At 42.0% G+C, this 22,092-nt stretch overlaps 1 protein-coding gene across 1 annotated transcript in view; it reads right to left on the bottom strand.

Annotated features, from left to right (window-relative positions):
* Positions 1-8,773: 8,773 nt before the first annotated feature.
* dpf1 (double PHD fingers 1) overlaps positions 8,774-22,092 on the bottom strand; it is a 57,944-nt gene continuing 44,625 nt past the window's right edge. The window contains 4 exon segments of the mRNA XM_069676555.1: positions 8,774-13,392; positions 14,398-14,479; positions 15,996-16,108; positions 19,257-19,376. Coding sequence (XP_069532656.1) covers positions 13,322-13,392; positions 14,398-14,479; positions 15,996-16,108; positions 19,257-19,376 — 386 coding nt within the window. The 3' untranslated portion in view covers positions 8,774-13,321.

Raw genomic sequence — 22,092 nt, 5'->3', positions numbered from 1 at the left:
AGTCCATCAATCAATGTCTTTTGTGTTGGAAACTATTAACCGTCTACTCCAGCGAGGCACCGAATCCCCCAACTGCTCAGGGTGCATGTCCATGTGCAGCCCCCTCACTCTGACATCTCTCCATTAATGCATGTCCATAGGTTCCTGTGTGTGCATGTCTGTGTTTTCGGGCCTATGTTTGTGTAACATGTTTGCAGCAGAGTGAAAAACATAGAATTTCCCCTCAAGTTATACAGTGTGTCTTCTTCTTCTTCTTCTTCTTCATCCATGAATAACATTGAATGTGGACATGCAGGGGAAATTAGCCTTTCATGGCCATTGACTTCAGTTTTATTCAGTTGTTTTTGGAGTACTGACACAGAAAAGGACAAACAGCCTGCCAGCCAATAAATGTCTTTGTATCTGTGTTTTTCCCCACAGTGTTAAACAGAAAGCAAAAATTGGAACTTGCATTGCAACTTTTTAAAAAAAGAGATTTTTGGCTGCAACAATCACAGAAAAAGCTCACCAAATCCTGGAGGGGCTAATAAATATTAGGACAAGGAAGACAAGGCAGCCAAACTAAAGGCTTTGGTAATAAATGATAATTGAACAGAAACAATAATTAATTATTTATAACAAGAAATTATTGTTATTCAAAAACTGAAGTTGTTGAAATCAAATAAATAAACCATGTATAAAATCATGGGGAACAATGGGCATTGCAGTTTTTATTAATTAAGTTTATGAAGAGAATTCCTTCTGGCTATCATACAACTTCTGACACCAGCTTCAGTTACACTTTTTAATATCATTATGTTCACTATCATGAGAAATATTACTTTTCAGTTTCAGAAGCTGTATGTGCAATATGACTTAACCCTCCTGTCATGTTCCTTTATCCCCCCTTATTTTGGTGTTCCCGCTCAAACTTGACCGTCCAGTCTGTTTTAACTGCTCTTACATGAACACAAAAACCATTAATCATCACCAAACACCTTTTTACGCTGTAAACAATGTCTCAGACTACTGGTTTACATGATCAACTGCAGTGAATATACAAAGAATAGACATTCTATTCCAAAATCCATCGATGTGTTCCATGTCTGAGACATCCTCCTCTATCTCTTCAACTTCCATCTCCTCTTCATCTGGTTCAAAAAATAGGTCCAGTTGTTCAGTGTGAAATGTGTGGTTCATGTAATGTTTGGGTGTGAATGGGGATGTTTTCCATCTGATGGAATCTAGTGTTACCCATTCATTTACTATATGGCGGACCGGGAACACCACAGGTGTTACAAAGTTGACTAAACCACTGAAATATCAATGAGAGTGGTGATCAGCAATTTGATATGTTCACATGCCTAGCGTGGAGGATATCATAAGACCTCGAGGCAATCAATTGTAAAACACAATATTTATGATTGATGAAAGTTGTAGATCGGTCAAATTTGTCCCGAACACGACAGGAGGGTTAAACTTTCACTCTCTAGTACAACCTGACTTTTTATCACTATAGTGTACAATTACATTTGATTTCCTGTGCTATCTTTACATTCATCATCTGATGCAAGTCTAAGAAGTCTAAGAACTTATCTTCATGTACACGTGTCTTTCTGATTGTGTGATGTTGCACAGGTAAAGTAGGTAATATCTTATTTATTCGTCCATCCATCCTTTATCTATACCACCTATACTGTTCAGGGTCGCAGGGGAGCTGGAGCCTATCCCAGCTGTCATTGGGCAAGTTGCAGGGTACACCCTTGACTGATCGCCAGTCAATCACAGGGCTGACACATAGAGACAGACAACTTTTTACACTCACATTCACACCTACAAGCATGTCTTTGGACTGTGGGAGGAAGCTGTGAGTAAGATAAGATAAGATAAAACTTTATTAATCCCCAAGGAAATGACAGTGCCAGATAGTTCAAGCTGCAAACAACAACTCAAATATAAGAGATGTAGAAAAGTATTACTGCACATGGTGAACATCATATAACCTGAAAGTTTTATTGCACATGATATCAGAAGGTGCATACGGTGATAAAAAGTCCCTTCATGCTCCATGTGAAGGGAGCCCAAGCCGCATGCACGGGGAGAACATGCAAACTCCACACAGAAAGGCCCCCTTCGTCCTGAACAGGATATGAACCAGGAACCTTCTAGCTGTGAGGTAACAGCACTAACCACTGTACCACTGTGCAGCCCTCATATAGACTTTATATTTAATATTTAACTTACATTGGTTTAGCTGAGTGGTTAAATTCGGCAGAGGCCACAGTCCTCGATGCGGTGGCCCTGGGCTTGACTCCCACCCTCGGCCCTTTGACGCTTGTCATTCCTCATTCTCTCGTCCCCTGTTTTCAACACTCTCCACTGTCTGCTCCATAAAAAGGCATAACAAGCCTAAAAGAATCTTGTAAAGAAAAAAACAAGATATTTTACTTATATTCTCTTATTTTGAAGTGTAATTTAGGAGAAATCTGGTGCTTAAATTTCCTTCCAGGTTAATAAAGTTCTATCTTGTGTTATTTTCATGTGTTTGATTGTGTGATGTTGCACAGGTAAAGTAGGTAATATCTCATTAATTCTTGTGTTGTTGCTGAAGTCGGCCTCTAGGTTGCACTGTTGCATCATAATTCCAAGTTCACCTTTTGAGGTCTGTTTCTTCTACTGAACACTATTGCAATGCAGATTATTCACGTGTTCATCTACCTGGAAAATACTCATTCTGCAAACTGATGATCCAATCATTGACAGGCAGCACTCAAAACAATAGACGACTTCAAAGCCACGAAGCACCTTCAAAGTGAGGATCGTGGCGGATAATCATTAAACGTGGTGCTCTGAATGACAAGAGAACATATTGAACCGCCACTATGATGGATTTTAGTGACGTCTTTTATGTTTTTGATTTGGCCCAGACGTTAATTTGAGTGGACTGCGTCTTTAATTGACTTGAGTAGCGCTTTGTCGCTTAAAAAGATCACAGGGACTTTGGTTCCCCAGACACAGATTCAGTCTAATCCTTGACTCAAAAGCATCCTCAGTCGCTGTCTGTCAATGAGAGGGAACCCAGCGTGGTTCAACAGGAAGCAGTGTGCGTGAGACAGTGTAGACCAGCACGCCAGAATCTCTGAGGTTTTTTTCAACTCGACCTTCTAGACTCTGTGAGTCTAGGAAACCTCAAGCTTTGATTCACATTGATCCTGGTCACTTGATTGATCAGCTGGTTAGAATGTAAATTTGATGGTTAATTGCCTTTGGGCTCTCTGGTTATATTGATCCAATGCTGCTAATGAAGATTATTGTTGTTGGGAGCCTGTATGTTAAATGGTCAGCTTTTTAATTTGTCGCTGGATGTGGACTACGATTCATTCATTTACATTAACCCTGATGTTCTGTTCAGGAGACATCAGGCCCTCTTTAAACGCTCAAAAACGATGTTGTGTGACCGTGATACTAGAACTACTTTAAGACCAGCTCCAGTCATGTTTATGTTTAAGACATATAAAATGCTCTGCTTTAAATAGTATGTTTTTTTGTGCAAAATTTGTTTAATTACCTTGTAAAAATTAGTGTTGGGACCAAGTCATCTTTGCTCCAGTCCCAAGTAAGTCTCAAGTCGTTTGGTCCAAGTCTCAAGCAAGTCTCGAGTCATTTTTTTCTTGGGCAAGTCAAGTCAAGTCACAGGTTATGTCAAGTCAAGTTGAGTCGAGTCCTTAGTTAAGGCAAGTCAAGTCCCAAGTCAAGTCACTTTTTTTCCACCCAAGATCCAGCACTCTTACCTGTAGTATCCGCTCTTTATAAAGAGAAAAGACAAGGTATTAGCAGCCCGTCTAATAATGATATTATTGGCCAATTTATATAACCTGTTCAAAAAGTATGACAATGAATTGTATCTGTATTATCTTGGCACAGACGCAGCCATGATGATGGTCTGCTCTGACACAGTACTGAGTAGTAACAAGTATGACTGATGAGGATTCTCTTTGGGGAAAAAACATCAGGTAGCGGGGCTCTTTGATGTTGCGTGTTGCCATAGCGAGGAGTTTGACTCACAGCCAGTCATCCAATCATGACACATACCGGGGAGCTTTTTGAGTGGTCCAATCATGATTCCCAGTTTGCGCTGCGTACATACTTGATAGTTAGACAGAAACTTGACAACATTGAATTTTAACAGCTAACATTCAATCTTATGAACACACGCAAGTCATTCGAGTCATCATGCCTCAAGTCGAGTCTCAAGTCATTTATGTTTTGTGAAGTCAAGTCACAAGTCATCAAAACAGTGCCTCGAGTCGACTCGAGTCCAAGTCACCAGGTCTCAAGTTCACATCTCTGGTAAAAATCCTCCCAAGACATCTCCTCCTTCTCCCTCATATAAAATTCCATAATCTGCGCGGTCCCCGCCCACTATGCACTTATACTTGTGGCAAAATCCATCATAAACTGTTCGACTGGAAATGGTTACTGTAAACCAGCGTTTTCTCTGAAACTTTGACTGGGGCATTACAATTTTTCCTGACTGCACCCATTTTTCTCTGATTTTTATTTTCCTCTGTAACAAATGAAGGCTCACCGTTTCTCCTTTCGTAAAATTACAGCCGAAAACAAAACACGTCTCTGCCATCATGAAACTTAATTAAGTAGTAGTAACGTTAACGTTAGTAGTCAGTAGTGAGTTTGCAAAAATGACGATGACGGTTACAGCTGGCTCGCACATCGCCGAAGTGGTCGCCATAGGCTACACATAACGATACGCATAGCGTCGACCCGTCCATTAACGGGATTGGCTCCTTAGGTTTGTGACGTCTCAAACCTGCCAATCTGAAAATGTGTTGTTCAGCCTGTCCTTGGTACACTGCAGTTTAAAAGCGATGACTGCTCATGTTGTCCCTGATATGTCTTGTAGCATATGAAAAACACCACATGGAGATGTTTACAAGGTTAAACACTTGATTTCACTAGAGGGGGTCTTTAAAACTTACTCACAACTCCTTAAAAATGTTATATTACTCCTATTTTTTGTATCTTAGGCCTAAACCTAAACCTCTTTCACACATGCACTGCACTCTGAAAATGTCCAAACATTGTCCGTTTGGGCTCCACACCTAAACCAAACAGAAGATTGCAAGTTGTGAGAACTTGTGTGAAAGGGGCTCTAGTTATAAACATATTTTTTTCTTTATAGTGTGGTTTGATGAAAGGACTTTTCAAACAGTAGTTCCCTCCAAAAATTTTCTTAAAACAAGACAGACCAGGGCGCTGGTTTAGCTCAGCTCCCATATACGGAAGCTACAGTCCTTGATGCAGCGGCCCTGGGTTTGACTCCCACCCTTGGCCTTATGCTGAGTGTCATCACTTTCTCCTCCCCTGTTTCCAACACTATCCTCTGTCTCTATAAAACAAAACAGACCTTAAAGTTCCCTTTTATTCGATTAATTCAGTACAACACATACCCTCACGTGGCCTGACTGAAGACACGTCTCTTCACATCTTTAGGCAGATACATATAAGGTCACCACAGTCATCCCTCAGTTCTTATGCTCCTAACCTCACTAAGAACACTTCTGCTGAGTAGGGCTAGTTAGATACAGCTAATTAGCTCTGTCTCTTCGTTAGGCTACTGCCAGGCCGGAATTAGTTTAACGGCCCTGTTGGTGTTAGCCACTGCTAGTGCACAACTGGTGAGTTGATGGCTGCCCATGGAGCGCTAATTTTGAGTCTGTTTTGTTCACTCAGAATGAGCACCAACCCAAAACAGGCAAAGAAGGAGTCTTCTGTCTGCCCCTGTCCTAAGGGGACGTAAAACAGGTTCATATAATTTCCTGTTCCTGTACCCTCTGTGCCCCACCCTTCTTGTTCTAATCGCCTGTGTTTGATTAGTCTCACCTTGCCTTTGTCTACCCCTGTTTCTTTGCCAGTTTGTCTTAATCAATTGTGGTGAAACACTTCGTTCTATCTTGGTGAAACTTAGGTCAACTTCGTCAGCCCCTTTCAACCTTGCCAACCATGATTTTATTGTGGCTTTACATGGGTTTTTTTTTTCACCTTGTGTTTTCACCTGTTTTTTGGTTGCAATGAAGTTGGACCTTTTGTTGACTTGTTTTTGTGTTTAATCAAATCCTTCGTTTAGTCAGCAACTGGGTCCTCGTCCTTTTTGTTTATACTCCATACTCAGTCGGACCAATCATAACTGTTTATCTAATATGGGGTGGGTTTAAGCCCTAGTGAGGTTCTTAAAATCCAAGATGGCTGCCACATATTTGGAGTGAACTGCTTTCACGTCAGTATAAAACGAACTGGAAGTGTAAGCTACTAAATTATTTCAAGCCACACATCTATGTAATACGTTGAACTAAAAGTCAAATGAATTGGATTTTGTAACTAGCTACCTAACCTAGCAGTCTTTCGCTAAGTCACACAGTCCATTGCTCAGATGGTTGCAGCTCTCAGAGGCATTTGGTCAGCACCTCTTCATCACTCGCTCCACCACTTACACAGCAATATTAATATGATGGCACTTGGCAAAACATGCACAGTTATAAGAGTCCATATGTCTTATTGAAGTGCGTTATCTCTTAGTATAATGTCCACATTATAGTTCCAGTTGGAGCAGATCGGCGGGGCCTGCTGTACGGCCTGAAGCAGCTCTCGTACAGTCGGACTGCAGTGCTGCTGAGGAGGCAAAAAGGTGAGACTGCATCTTTCCACACACTTACCTCTCGCTCTGCTCCAAGGACGGATGGCCAGACACACATCTCAGTCCAGACAGAAGAGAGGAATTCAATCACACAGCACAGAGTCCCCCCCGATTCCAACCCCCCCAACCCCATTTCCCAATATCTTCTCCCCCTCCAATCCTCCCCCACTCTCCCTTTATCATTTTCTCTCATTCTTTTTTTTTTTCATCTTTTTAAGTCGCTTCATTTCAGATGCATTCATACATTTCCAATATCTTTATGTATGAGTCTGTCTCCCTCCTGCCTCCTCCTTCCTCACCTCCCCTCGTTCCCTTCCTTTCCTCCTCTCCTCCTCTATTCTCTCTCCCTCCGTCCTTCTCTTCCCTCCATCCTCACCTCTCCCTTCACCTCCCTCCCTCCCTCTTTCTTCCTGCCTCCTTCCCTATCTTCTTCCTACCTTCCCTCCCTCCATCCCATTACTGTAATCCATCACTCTTCCATCAGCCACCATGCAAACAGGCCTCCTGGTTCCCATAGCAACCACCTCCGGCCCGGCAGTGCGCAGCCCCTCTCTGATTGGCTGGCAGGGCCCAGGCAGTCTCAGTCTGTCTGGTAGATGTGGTAATTGGCTGGGAAGTCATACACACACACTTGCACACATGCACAGAGGCATACACACACACACACACACACACACATGCACGCACGCACACTACACACACATAGTAAAGCACTTTCACATTGACATACAGTATACACATCCTTGCACAGACACATAAACACACTTGTGCTTACTCTGGGCCTAAATACATTTACATACACATACTCTTTTGGGTATTGAGTGAAAACACACACACACACACACACACAAATACACGCACGTACGTACAGATGCACACACAGACACACACACACACACACACACACACATACACACACACACTGCATAAACATCCTCAGAGATATGAAAGGGAGACTGGGGTCAGAGTAATGAAGCTCATAAGAAGAGAGCGGCTCCAGGCTGTGTGTGCATACTGTACAGTATGTGTGTGCGCGTGTGTTTGTGTGCACACATATCTGAATGTGTGTGGCACACGGGCGTTTGTGTGTGGGTTTCTGTATGCACAGGATGGCGGGGGGTTGGGGGGGTGCTGTGCAGGATTTTGGAAAAGGTTGGAGCTCTGCCAAAGGATGGATGGAGGAGTTTTTTTGGAGCATATTGTTAAAAATACCTATATTCCCCCGAGGAACCAAGCATGCACCGTTTTTTCTGGCTCCTGGAAGGAAGCAGGTACATGTAAGGGGAAAAAATGGAATTGTTGATCAGCTTGACTTCACCCTGCTGCTGTTGCTCAGCCAGGTCTGGCCAACACGGCAGCTATGATGAATGTCTCATCTCCAGGAATACATCACAAACAGCAAAACTGTACCTGCCCTGAATAGCAAAGTGTGTTCTCTTCTGCGCTGTTGTTCCAAAACAATTGTGCACACCGGGGCTCTTTTGTCCCCCCCCCCCCATTCCCAGTTTTGCCGGCCAGCTACAGCGAAACAATCCTGTCTCTTAATCTTTTGTCAATTCATAGTCGACTTGTTCCTTTTTTTAAACACATGAAGAGGTTAGAATATTTTTGGAGAGCTGTGCAAAAAAAAAAAGAAAAGAGAGGAGTTCTAGTGAATGTGTTTTAGCCGCAAAGTGTATTTAAATTGGAAATGATAATTAGTTATTCAGGGTTTGAAGGCTGACTTTGAACACTCTGCTTTGATAGATTTTTATCTGCCCAGTGAAAAGAGGAAGAGATGGTAAGTGCTGGACTCAGCTCCGAGCCTGCAAGTATAACTGCATGTGAGGGAGGAACTGTGTGGGCTCGAAAGCCCCCCTTAAAAAAATGGTTAAACTGACTAGTGAGCTGTCCTAGTTGGCAACAATACAGACAACCAGACGAGCAGACAGACTGACTGACTACTGTCCAAAAAAAAAACACATATTCAGTGATTAATTCCCCAGCAAATAAATGCACATGCTCGCACACACACACACACACACACACACACACACACACAATGTCAACACAAAGGTGCAGGTCATTTTTCAATCTCATCTTTTTAATGGAAAAAATGAGTCGAGGGAAGAGAGAAAAAACTGGGTAAATTGAGAAAGTGGGATGAATTCACAGAGAATGACTGACAGCAGTTATGACAGCAATGCGGTCACAGTCGTTTCAAAGCATTCCCAGGTATCAGACAGAGAACGAGAGAGAGAGAGAGGGAGGGAGGGAGGGGAAGAGGGGGGAGGGAGCAGGGGGTTAAAAAATGTCCAAGAAGATTTCATCTTCCTCTCAAGGTAAAAAATACAAATTAAAAACTCATCTTGTATCCAGTGTTTGTTTACAACAGACAATCACGTTGAAAAAATGTCAAGATTAGAAATAAAAAGTGCACCCGCACTCGCACGCACACATACTTACAATTTTGTTTCTTCTTTTTGGGAAACGAACAAAGAAAAGTGCAAGCAAGATCACAGAACGACAATTTACAAGAGAGTCCGAAGCCTCAACCCGACGGCCGTGCCAACCCGACGGCCTTCAACGCGGGGAGGAGACGGGGGGGAAATGTCGGTTCCTTTGTTTGACCCACCCGCCCCCGTCGCCTCCGCCATCTTGGTTTGTCCATTTGTACAAAAGGGAAGGCTCGAGTCTCATTACATAATCACACCCATCCATAACCCCAGCATGGCTTCCCCACCCTCCCCACATAGTACAATCAAAATAAGTTTGACTCCACCTACTAAGTGCCGGGAAACTCCCCATTTAAAGGCTTTTCAGTCCCCATCGACATCATCGTCCAGCCACCACTCAAACATTTCCATCATCAGCATCCATTTCAACTCCAACGCCATTCAGACTAGTTGTTTGCTCTGATTGGTTAAAGGAAAATACACACTTTCTGATTGGGTACTACTGGTTTTGCTGGCATATATAACACACTGCATCCTTCCTTATCCCAGTGCCTTCTGGGAAAGTTGTACACTCAAGTATAAGTTTCGTTTCCATCCTCCTGCAGGTGGTTCAACTAAGAAACAAATGTCTGCAGATTAATAACGCCGCACTATTTTGGTTCAATCTGCTTTTCTCTGACCTTCCTGTAATCATAAGTGCTTACACACACACACACATACAGACAAACACACACACACACAGAGACATACACGCACTTGGAGAGCAAATGCAGCCACGCTGTGCAAAATGTGACACAGATTAAAACCAAACAAGGAAACAAACAGGAAATGATCATTTTTCTAAGCATAATTAAAAATGAATCCTGACTATATCAAAATATGAAATCTGAAACATTTCAGGTGTCATTCATGCATCAGTGGATTACATTGAATTGAGGAGTAGCACAGTATTTGCACCGAACGTCTTTCTGTATCAGATGGCAAACAGGATTACAGGTCAGGTACATTCTCAGAAGCCATCTGATCTTACGAGTTTCCCTTCAGAGACATGATGCAGCATTCAAATGAGACGTTCATTCAAACCAAAGACCAACTGAATTTCACCCGTTTCATACTTTGATATGTACACAGATACTGTATGACATGGCAATTTGTTAATTCAGTTTGCTATTTACAGCAATTGTCTCCAAGCTTAAAGCTCACAGATCACTGTGCGGACGTCGACCCTTTGCTAACAAACTATTCAGAATGAAAAATCAAACTCCCTCCTTAAACAGCACTTCAGCTATTTAATGTGCACATTACAGTTCAACTGGTTGAGGATGACGTACTAGGCCTTTGGGTTAAAAAAAACAACTTTTTGTCAGTGCAACTCCAAAACAATTCATGCTGGCTGGTTAGATTCATTCTACTCTGACAAACGGAGCCTTAAAATTTGAGCCTAGGATTTTAAAGCGCTGATTTATTCTACGGGCTTCTTACGTGCAGAGCGGACTGGCAGATTGCACTTTTTTTTTTAACATCCTCTCTCACAAATGTTTCAGTCTCACAAAGCAGGTGGCCTCATGTTTTACAGGACACAAATGTGATTTGAACAACTTGTTTTACTTGGCAAGAAATGTAGCTAACAAGCTAGCAAGCTACTTGCAGCTTGACTTTGACTTTAAAGAGGGGGTATTATGCTAATTTCAAGCTTCATTTTTCACTCTGTGATACCTGTGGAGTAGCTTAGCATAATTTACAGTTAAAAAAAACTCATCATTTTTTCTCACACTGGTGCTCTGTGCAGGCCCTCACACAGCCTCTGCCTGAAATGACTCAATTAGCTCTGTCTCTTTAAGAAACCCATGCCCCCTACAAGCCAACATTCTTCTGATTGGCCAGCTCTCCGCTGAGGCTGCACTTTGTGACGTCACAAAGTGAAACCTGGCATTCACAGCAGCCTGCAGGCTGAGCTGAAAAGCCTGGGGATTACGCCAACATACTTTTACCTACAGATTTGAAACTTCACCCACGTTTAGTCTGGGCATCCAACATTGGCCAACAAATGTGAAACAGCATAATACCCCCTCTTTAACACCAATGACTTCACTTATGCAGGTGTCAGTTTTGGTGATTCTACGATGGTTTGAATCTGAGTATAAAGTGGATTAAGTTACAGGTGGTTTGGTGACAGTTCAAAGCCGCTGTTCAGAGTGAAAAATGTTGATTCTCGCTTTAGGCTAGCAACAAAGAGCTTAAGCGTCTCTGCAAGCATAAAATCAATCGACACAGTCAGTGTGTTGTGCTGATTTTTTATCAAAGATTTGCTCTTCTACAGTTGTTGTGTAGTAGATGGAGAATAATAAATCGCGTACTCAACTAAGAGGTATCCTTGGGATGAATAAAATGCAAATGTTACGATGTAGATTTAAGAAGTGTTCAATTTGGTGAGAATATCGGGACATTTGAGGACTCAAAATGGATTTGTTGTAAAAGGATTAAAAACGTTTTTTGATTTGAATCTACTACCAGGAATTGGTTAGCTTAGCTTAGCTTAGCTTTAAGAGCTAAAGCAGGGCACAGCTAGCCTGGCTCTGTCAAAAAGTAAAAACAATCCCACTACCAGCACCTCTAAAGCTCACTTTTTAAAGCAGTTTTCTTTTTATTTAAACTGTGTTACACTTTGAATTTAGAACCAGTTTGCCAAAATGTCAGACTATGTTTTAAACACTTATTGGCCTTGACTTCAAACTTCAGACTTCTGAAATGCACATTAATGCCACAGAATGGCTTAACAGGAAAATACCGTCGTCCTCTTTACATTCACATTACCTTCAGGCTGCTCAGTCATGTCACCATTTAGAATAGAGCCGGCTACAATTACTGTAGAGCTCAGAAAAACTCACACGAATGGACACACAAGCACACACAGAGTTTAAAACACACCAGGTTTGGCCAAAACAGTTCATTTCACAAACACGTTATTGCGAATTAAGTGTGCTTTCTTTTCAATGTCAATTAAAAGTCTTTAAAAATAATTGAAATAACAACATGCAAATGAAAAATAAATAAAAAAAGGGAATCATAAAAAAGAAGTTTTCAGGCCTCGGCATGGGCCGGACAAGATCTGCATTTTCCACACATCCGTCTTACATTCTTAACACAAAGATAACACACCAAGCACCAGGAGCATTTCAGTCTCACACTGGCTTCACAGTCATTGTTTCATAGAAGGGAAAGGCGGATGAAGGTCAGGTAAAGGATTTATGAGGGATGCTAAGCCTAAAATGTCATTTTTAAATACACTGTTTGATCAGAGACGGCTGATTAGAGAAAAATCCATCTCTCTCTCATCCGAGGGTCACGTCCGGAGTCTAAAACCTTCAGTGTCAATCCCAAAATGCTTCATTTATTTGTGGACACCACATGCAAGGAGAGAGGACTCGGTGAGGTCAGAGAAAGTTCCTGACCTGATGCTCATTGTTTGCCAGTGAAGAGGGATTTGTAAGAGTGTGTAGATGGAGAATCAGTCTGAATTCTGTACAATTCATCCCCCTTTCAAACTGCACAGGGCAGCGAGCCCTGCAGAGTTCAACGTCTTATCTCTGCTGTGCGCCGTAAAGGACAGAGGGAGTAAATTCAATTTTGGTTAGGTGTATATTTCACAGTTGGCTAACACTGAAACATACCGCTCCATGGTTATCCAGAGTCTTCATGCCCTGTCCTCGGCCTAACACCTATCCATCCTATTAATTCTCACTCACTACTTGACTGAGTTGCAGCTGAAGATCATTAGGGCTCTTCTGAGGGCCCTTAAGAGGGTTCCTGTGGAGTAGAATGCCTCTGAAGTGCCCTTGGCGGGCCGGAGTGAGTGTCTCACTAGCAAACTTATTGCCAGCTGATGAATTCCTCTGTTGAGACAGAGCAAGAAAGGGGGGGGACGCGGCGTCGGGTTAGGGGGGTGGGGTTCAGGTCAAGCACATCGGGGAGTGTGACGGAGGTTGGCTCGCTGCTGCACGGACGTTCAAGAATGGGTGCGGCGCTGTGGGTGCTGTGTGCTCGGTCAGGTCAAAGGTCACTGGGGCGGATTGTAGAGGAGGAAGCGGCGGAGGAGGAGGAGGAAGGGGGCAGCAGAGGCACAGAGAAAGGGGGGGCGAAGGGGAGGTTTGGGAGAGGATGACGGGCCAAGAGGATGAGGCGCAGCTCCAGTAGATTAAGTGAGGGTGATGTAGGCTGAGGCCTTTTCCTTCAGTTGTCTCAGACACAGATGACAGCTCCAGCTCCCTGCACAACACACACACACACACACACACACACACACACAAACACACACAGATCAGAAGTTCAATCACTGCTATTGTAAAGCCTTGTGGATTAATGCCTCATTTTCGACAGAGCATTAAGTAATACTGTAAATTAAAGCTCCATGTTAAAACACCACAAGCTGTGGCTGTGCTGCGAGGATGCCGGGGATTTGACGACTAGTTTGGTTTGGATTTGAGCGGGGGATTTGTGACAGTAATTAAACATCAACTTGAGATGGATGTTTAAACAGAATCTCAACCTTTATGCTTCAAAGTGTAAGCAGACCCTGCTGCATTCTGCCTTAAGGTGTTATGTGAGCATCAAGCACAGCACACTATGTATAAAAATATATACAGGTCTCCTCTGGAGAGCGAATCTGAATTCTGCTGCTGGATTTCAGAAGTGTTCCTCGCTAATCAGAAGCATTGCATGTGTGGGCAGAGCATGACACTGTTAGCGGGTGTTGAACACAAGTGGCACTGCTACTGTATGATCAGACAAGTGACATTTTTGCCATGGAAACAGATTATCTTCTACTACTCATTTCCATGACAACACCATCAAACATCCTAAGGCAGCCATCTTACGTGTCGTAGGCAAATGACAGCTCGATTTGAATGGATGTACCTGCTGCATTTCTGCAGCGCTAGCTGCAGCTTCAGGGCCGGTCCAGCCAGGCGGATTTCTGACTGTTCCCGTTACAGTGATGGGTTAAATTATTTTTATTTTAAGTCCACCCAGAGATAGTCTGACTGTGTTGACCGCAGGTTTACACTCTCCTCAGTGATTGTCTCTCCACCTACAGCACAGACAGTTACGTAATTCTGTGCAAACAACCCAACTGTTCTCAGCGGAGTTATGCTGCACGGTCTGACCAAACACAGGCCTGTGAATATAGAAATTCTTCACATTACCACTTTTTTACACCTCCAGGTATGCAGTATCTCTCGGTAATGTTGCTTGGATTCTTGGAGTTATACGTACCCTCTGGGGGTTCAGACATGGGAGGGCTCAGACAGTACATGTGGTAGCCTCTGTCACAATCATCACAGAACAGCAGCTGGTCCTGAAACAGAGCAGAATATCCACACATGTTAATATGTAGGGACAGATTTTAAAATATAAACACATGCACATTTATTGAATGTGTAATGTAGTATAAGGTATAGTTTCTTGCTGATATGTGATACATTAATCTGATACACTGTGTGTGGACTTTTACTTTGGTGGGTCGTATTCACAGCTTCCCTCCACCCCTTATCTTAAGCCGAGGAAAATTAATAACCAGATCTGAGTCTTTAATATCTGCACGCATTTTGTGTGAGCACAAATCACAGACTGTGTAAAAGAAGTGGGTGTCATCCCCTGGTTTGTGAAAGATCCTTTTAAAGGCCTCCAGTTCTGCATTTTGGCCGTCACCATTCTTGGTATTTCAGAACCAGAAGTGACCATATTTGGACGTTTGGCTGGATTTTAACATCTCTGCACTGGTTGACAAGCCAATGGCAAAGACTCGTCAATCACACCTAGCCACACCCAAAAGCACACCCTGTTCTATCTATAATTTTACCAAAAATTGTACCATTATTCGGGACAATAAACTCATAAGGGAAATGTTAAATGAGGGAATAAGTCTGCATTTAAAGACTTAAACGTCTTTTTACAATCGTTGAATTCTCCCCCTGCTGGCTGTTAGACAGAATGCAGCTTTAAGGCACTTCTGTATTGTCCTTACTTTTGAAACCAGAGGCTACGTCCACTTTTTATGTACATTACAAATACCTGCTTACTTCAAGTTCAAAGAATAGAATCTGTTAAAGGTGGATATCATTTTATCCTTCACATTCTCTCATGGGTCTTCATCTGTTTTATGAAGACAAATATAGCCTGATGCCAATAAATCACTCCTCAGCCAGAGGATTCGTTCACTGAAGCCTGTTAGAAAGCTTGTGAATCTGAGCGACCTCCTGGATCAGTTTTCAAATACTGGTTCCTTCAAGGATAAATATCCATATCCCCTAAACTTGCTATGCTATGGAAGCCCAAAGTGGACATGCATCCATACATTTGATTTACTCTGTTTTCCCTCGGTAATGAGTTAATGTCAGTCGTTTTCTCGAGGTCTCGACTTATTTTCTCACTATCTCTGGATAACAAAGCTGGTTTTGCCATTATAATGGATTCATTTTTCTCGTTATCTCTGGATAACAAAACTGGTTTTCTTGTGATAACGGGATAATTTTCTGGGAATCTAGAAAACAAAACAATATGCTGGTCGCAGCGTTGTTATCTCAAGATAACGACATAAATAAGTCGAGATCTTGAGAAAACAACCGGAAAATGGCTCCTTAACACTGGAAAATAGTGTAAATAAAATGTATGGATGTATGTCCACTTAGGGCTTCCGTACTATACTAAAAGACTGTGTAACTAAATTCAAGCAATACATTCTACAGTTTTCTAATCATGCACTACAGTATGTTTGCAAAGTGTGTTATATGTGTTAGTCTTTGTCTCTGTGTGTGTATGTGTGTGCAGCCACATGTGTCTAGAACAACATGTAGTATAAAGCGAGATCCTACGTCGTTCTCAGAGGTGCCACACAGGCTGCAGGACTTGCACTCGATGCACTGCCAGCGATAAGTCCTCACCGCAGCCGTCATGTTCACTGTGAACTGCAGACAGGATGGGTGGCCTGGGTGCACACACACGCACACACACACATGAACACACGCACAAGCACACACCCACACAACGTTTTTTCACCACTGCTTCCTGTATTTGGAGGAATCATCATCTGCTATCCATCCATCGGTAGGTTTGCTTCATAAAGGGGTTTATTTACATTTAATGGTGATTTCAATGGTTGTTTTTTTTTTGCAGATGTAAAGGTTGCTGAATTAATCTTTGCAGAAAAAAAACACATTTTAATTCAGTTGTCTTCCTTTAATTTTGAAAACTACAGTTATCAAATTCCTAAACAACAAATCGCCCTTCTCCACTGCAGTCCACTTCTCCACCACGTACAATATATTCTATCTCTCTTCCTATCCTATTATTATACTTCTTCCTGGTACTTGCTGTTACATGATCACGACAATAGAAATATTGTTATGTCATCCTCATTTCCTGACCTTCATTTGTCTTCTCTGTGGGTGGTTGTAAAGACGAGGACCATACCAGTGTTTTGCATGCTGCAGCCCATTCACTACAAATCACGTACATCTTTTGAGTTCGGTTTTATTTTATTTTCAGATTAAAAGAAACATGTGGGGAAAATATATATGTATATATATATACAATACATGCAATCAAGTAATAAGAACACAAATTCTGCACTGTATATTGCAATCTTGCATCAAATAATACACAAACACATTCCACACCAAAACAAAGAGAACAAATAATACAACCATGTTGCAGAAATCATACTTTAACTCGACTCCAGTGTAATTTGAAGGAGACCATAGCGTCACAAATCCTTAAAGCACATGGGACATGAGCTCAAAAGTAGAAATAGACAATGGTTTATAATATCACAATTGTAAAGCAGGTTGTTGTACATGAAGCCAGGATTGAAAGGGGTCGCAGCAGACAGGATTGAAGCAATTTTGTTGTTGTTTTTTTCTGCCAGACAAGGTCACACAAAGGTTACAATTTAGTGAGTCATATTCAAACGCCAATAAGTGCTTGTTGACAACATTGCGATCAATTGACATGACTACAAGTGCCAGATTGATAGTCCCCAGACAAAGTAATCTGACAAGACATGCCCGAGTGTTTTTGTTTCATCCTTATATTTTAACAGTATTCCATGTGATTTTTGATTTTTTGTATACAACAATTAAAAAAAAAATCAAAAACATTTTCCCCACTATGTTTAATAAGATATCATTCATGAGACATTGATAATATTGTATATAGAACGGATTCTTTCTCGTTAAAAAAAAAACTTTCAAGGAGCAACAAATGTGTGTTTGAGTAATGACAAATTCTTTTTGCACATAAGAATTTACAATTCACAAAATATCCACCGTTTTCAAAGCTTGTAAAGTAGTTTTAAAAGTGTTTAAAAGTGTTGGAAAGCAGCCAAGCGTTTCTATTCTAAAACTAACTTGTAGAAAGTAACTTAAGAGAAGTCAGGAGATCACAGCTACTCAAAACAACTACAGAAATAATTGATAGCAGATATACGGCTCTGAAAACAATTAAGAGACCACTCAGATTGCTCCTTAATCAGCATCTCTCGCTATGTGTCATGGTCAGCCCAATCCAGATCTGAACCCCAAACCTCCTGAGTGTGATCAAGAGGAAGGCCTAACGTCGCCCAACAGCAATGTGAAGGACTGGTGGAGAGCGTGAAGATGCATGAAAGCTGTGATTAAAAACCAGGTTATTCCACCAGATATTGATTTCTGAGCTCTTCCGAAGTTAAAAGTATTCTGTTTAAAAATGAACATGAACTTTGCATTATTCAATGTCTGGAAAAATATCTTTTTATTATCTTAACCAGTCGTCATTTTCTGCAAATAAAAGACCTACATGAGAATATTTGGAATATTTGGAAGTCAGGAGAAATGTCGTATACAATAAAGTAAAAGTTCATTTTACTCAAACACAAATCTATAAATAGTAAAACCAGAGAAAAACATATTGTTGCGGTGGTCTCTTAATGTTTTTCCGTAGCTGTACATTTCATATGGTGGCCTTTAAGGACAATAAGTCTCAAAAGGTACACCCCAGAGTACTAATTCAAACTTAACAGTTAACCTTAAGTTAATGCCTTGTTAGCTAATGTTATAAATGTTACTTAATTTACACTTCTTGTACATATTTCTTATATTATATTGTCTTTATATTTTATTGTTTATTTTATTTTTCATTTAAGATTTGTCGTTGTTTTATTCTATTTATTTGTTCATTATTTTGTTCCAAAACACGAAGACAAATTCCTTGTATGTGTAAACCTACTTCGCAATCGACCTGATTCTGATTCTGACTTAAAGAGGGGATATTATGCTGTTTCACATTTTTAGACATATAATGTTACAATGTTGGATGCCCAGACTAAACGTGGGTGAAGTTTCAAATCTGTAGGTGAAAGTATGTTGGAGTAATCCCCAGGCTTCTCAGCAGAGTCTGCAGGCTGCTGTGAACGCCAGGTTTCACGCAGTCTTTTCTACACGCTGCACTTTGTGACGTCACAAAGAGCTGTCCAATCAGAAGAAAGTGGGCCTGTTGGGCTGGGGTTTCTAAAAGGTACAGAGCTGACTAAGTCGCTTCAGACAGAGGCTGTATGAGGGCCTGCACAGAGCACCAGTGTGAGAAACATGACAAGCTTTTTTAACTGGAAATTAGTATGCTAAGCTACTCCACAGGTATCACCGAGTGAAATATGAACCTTGAAATTAGCATAATACCCCCTTTAAGTACTTCAGCATGTAAATGTTTTTTAGATTTTTGAAACATGAATGCTTTCACTGAATGTAATTTGTCCTTCAAGGCTACCATAGTTAAACATGGGCTATCTATGGTCAGACTTAAGTCTCTGCAGATGTTTTTTCACACTGTAGTAAAAAAAACCCACCGCAAAATAAAGAAAAAAAACATTACAGCAAACGTCTGTAAATGAGTTAAGTATAGTGAACATGATTTGTAGTTGGGCAACAAGGAGAAACACCGGTATGGTCCATCCATTTAAAGCATCACAGGAATCAAACTTTGCGTTTATTTATATTGTTGGTAAGAAATCTATACTCAACAAATGAAACTATGCTTAAAAACTGTGCATCAACAAAGGACCGCCTTCCTCCTGCCAATCATCCCCTTCAGCGGTGCCCTACCTGAGCGTCCACAGTCCGCACAGGAGATGAGGTCTTCAGGACAGCCGGTCTTCTTTGAGCCTCCGAGGCAGAAGTCACAGTAGCCGTTGGCGATCACCGAGCCGTCTGCTGCTTTCTTGGCTGGAAGAAGGAAAAAAAAGAAAAGCAGGTAAAGAAAAGTAGGATTTTAGTTTGCTCCTTCCAGGGCAGGTATGGGCACAGATGAACCTTAAAGGCAGCTTAAAGGGCCAGTAAAGGAGGATGCTATCTGCTTCTCCAATGGGCCCTGGAAAACCTCCACCAGAGCTTGCTAAACTACACTTCCTCAATCTAGGATGCCCGCCTCCGATGTCATGTCTCGTTAAAAATGATCAGGTTTGAAATGTAGACTGCAGACCTGAAGATTTTTTAGACGATCCACCGGCATATTCTCATCGTATTTCGGATTCTGTACCGCTCTGAGCCATCGCCTGCAGCGATCAATGTCCTTGACTGGAAAACGGTAGTACTTCATTCCAGTGTCTCTCGCTGGGCCGTTCCTTTCAGAGGGAGGGGCGCAATGCACGCTGGGTGTTGTAGGAATGTAGAATGGGCGAAACCACAAGCTGTTTGTACAACTTTCTCCACAGCTATGGCGCAATATTATTGCTTCTATTGATTAGAGAGAACACCAGGTTTGACTGACAGTGGCTTTTTCCTGGGGAGAATTGCTCCTTTAAGCTGCCTGTTTTTTTTTGCCCTTAAATTTGACAAGTACGCTTTTGTTATGTGACAATTGTATTAGGCAGTTTTTTATATTTTCACTAGGATAAAGGTAGGATACACAAAACAAATTTAAAACTAGCTTACACCAATACTTCTTTCTTGTCATTACAAAACCTTTGAGGCGTTTTGTCTAAACTAAACTTACCAATGCCAGTTGTGGCTCAGCTTGGTGTCAATGGTAAATGGACTGTACTTATAAATCGCTTTTGTAGTCGCCTTTGTAGACCACTCAAAGCGCTACATGTCACATTCACCCTTCCACACACAGATGGCAGAGGCTGCTACGTAAAGTTTCCAACTGTCAGTTAGTCATCACATTCACACATCGTTGGCTATGCCACCGGGAACAATTTGGGGGGTTGAGTGTCTCTCCCAAAGACTCTTCGACATGTAGACTGAGCGAGCTGGGGATCAAACCGTCAACCTTCCGATTTAAAGTGTGTTTGTCATGCACATCAGTTCCTCTAGCAATTATTCGCACTTCTCTGCTGCGAGGTGTGAAAGGAAAACAAAACTAAGTACTTTTGCAAAGTCATATTGCTGCAAAAGTTTTGCACAATTCACAAAGAAAATGTCTATTTTTCCATTCAGTCCGTTTTTGCATTATTGCCAAATCTGTTTGGACGTAATTAAATTGCATCCTTTTAATTTGTCGAAGCCATTCATGCGACGTGACTCAACTCGCCCAAACAACTGCACAAAGAATGAATTTCATGAATACCTGATAAATTTGTGTTTTTTTAAGGAATAAAGTGTTTGACCATGAAAAATAATTATAAGTTTGTCATAATAAAAGTGTCACAATGCGTAAAACATCGACAGTATTTTACTGAAAGAGAATGATTAGACGTAAAGCGCTGAGGTGTAAAACAACAGAAAGAAAGTAGATCTTTTAAATAAGTCCCTGTTGCCAGACTGCGCACCATCCCAGCTGGGCTCAACGCTTCACATATCTCTCTCTCCTTTTCCATCTGTGTGCTTTCCTAAAAACAAGCAGCGGTGCAGGCCTGCGCTCGAGCCTGCGACTCGAAGTGCGAAGGGGGGAGTTTTGGGAGGCGCAGAGAGGGACGTCGTCTCCTCTGGGAGCCCTGGTAAATATTGTCAGGAGGGGAGGAGGAGGTGGAAGGAGAGGAGGAATTGGAGAAAGAGGGGAGAGTTATAAGTAGGTGTGTGTGCGTAGGGAGGCAGCCGGGACAGACCTGCCGTCATGCTGAGCGCAGAGAGGCAAGTGCTCCACGTGAAGCCGTTTCATAATGATTATTAACAAGAGAGAAATTCCCCCTGACTGCCTGAGCGCCGTGTGTGTACGTGTGTGTATGTGTGTGCATGTGTGTGCGTTCCACATCTACCCCCTCCCGTCTTTCTGTCTGTCTGCGTTGCTCTGCCTGCCTGTCTGCCTGCCTGACTTAGTGCTGTTGATTGCATAATCACTTTAATGGAAGCAATCACATAACCACTGCAGACTATTTTGTATGTACTTGCCTAAGATGCATTGCACTGGACGGGTCCTCCACTATGACTCACCATGCAGGACAGAGCATCAGTGAACACAATTGTGTGTATTGCACAGGTACACACTCATACACATACACAGACACGCACAGAATGTCAATCGTCCTGCAGAAAGACAAAAGATAATGACACACACAGGCACGCAGACAGCGCTGTAGGTGATACTGTGTGCGAGAGACGGAGAGGGGTCATTAATCCATCCATTTCAGGGTGGAGTCTGGTTTGGCTGGAAGGGGAGGGGGGGGGAGTAAAGGGTGAATTTGATGGAAAAGAGGGTGAGAAAGGAAGGAGGAGTGAGAGAGATTGGGTTTCTACTCCACAGGGTCTGGCTTTAATCCGGCGAGAAATAAAATAATAAAAGAAACTCTCTGATCAGGATGTGAGACATGCAGACAGACAGACAGACAGACAGACAGAACAGGGGAGGGGAGGGAAATGATAAGCAGTACCTGCTCCTGCAGAATTCAGGAGCGCGCAGAGCAACAATCATGAGAAAGAAAAGAGGCTGTCATATTGTTAGAGAATGTGACTGCATGAGACTTTACTGCTGGGTTGTGCACTTTTAAGTGTGGTGCAATAA

Source organism: Semicossyphus pulcher, unplaced genomic scaffold (assembly GCF_022749685.1).
Source record: "Semicossyphus pulcher isolate SPU_LCO1_2020_fin unplaced genomic scaffold, fSemPul1.0.p SCAF_26, whole genome shotgun sequence".
NCBI lineage: Eukaryota > Metazoa > Chordata > Actinopteri > Labriformes > Labridae > Semicossyphus > Semicossyphus pulcher.
This window is presented reverse-complemented; position numbering and strand designations above follow the sequence as displayed.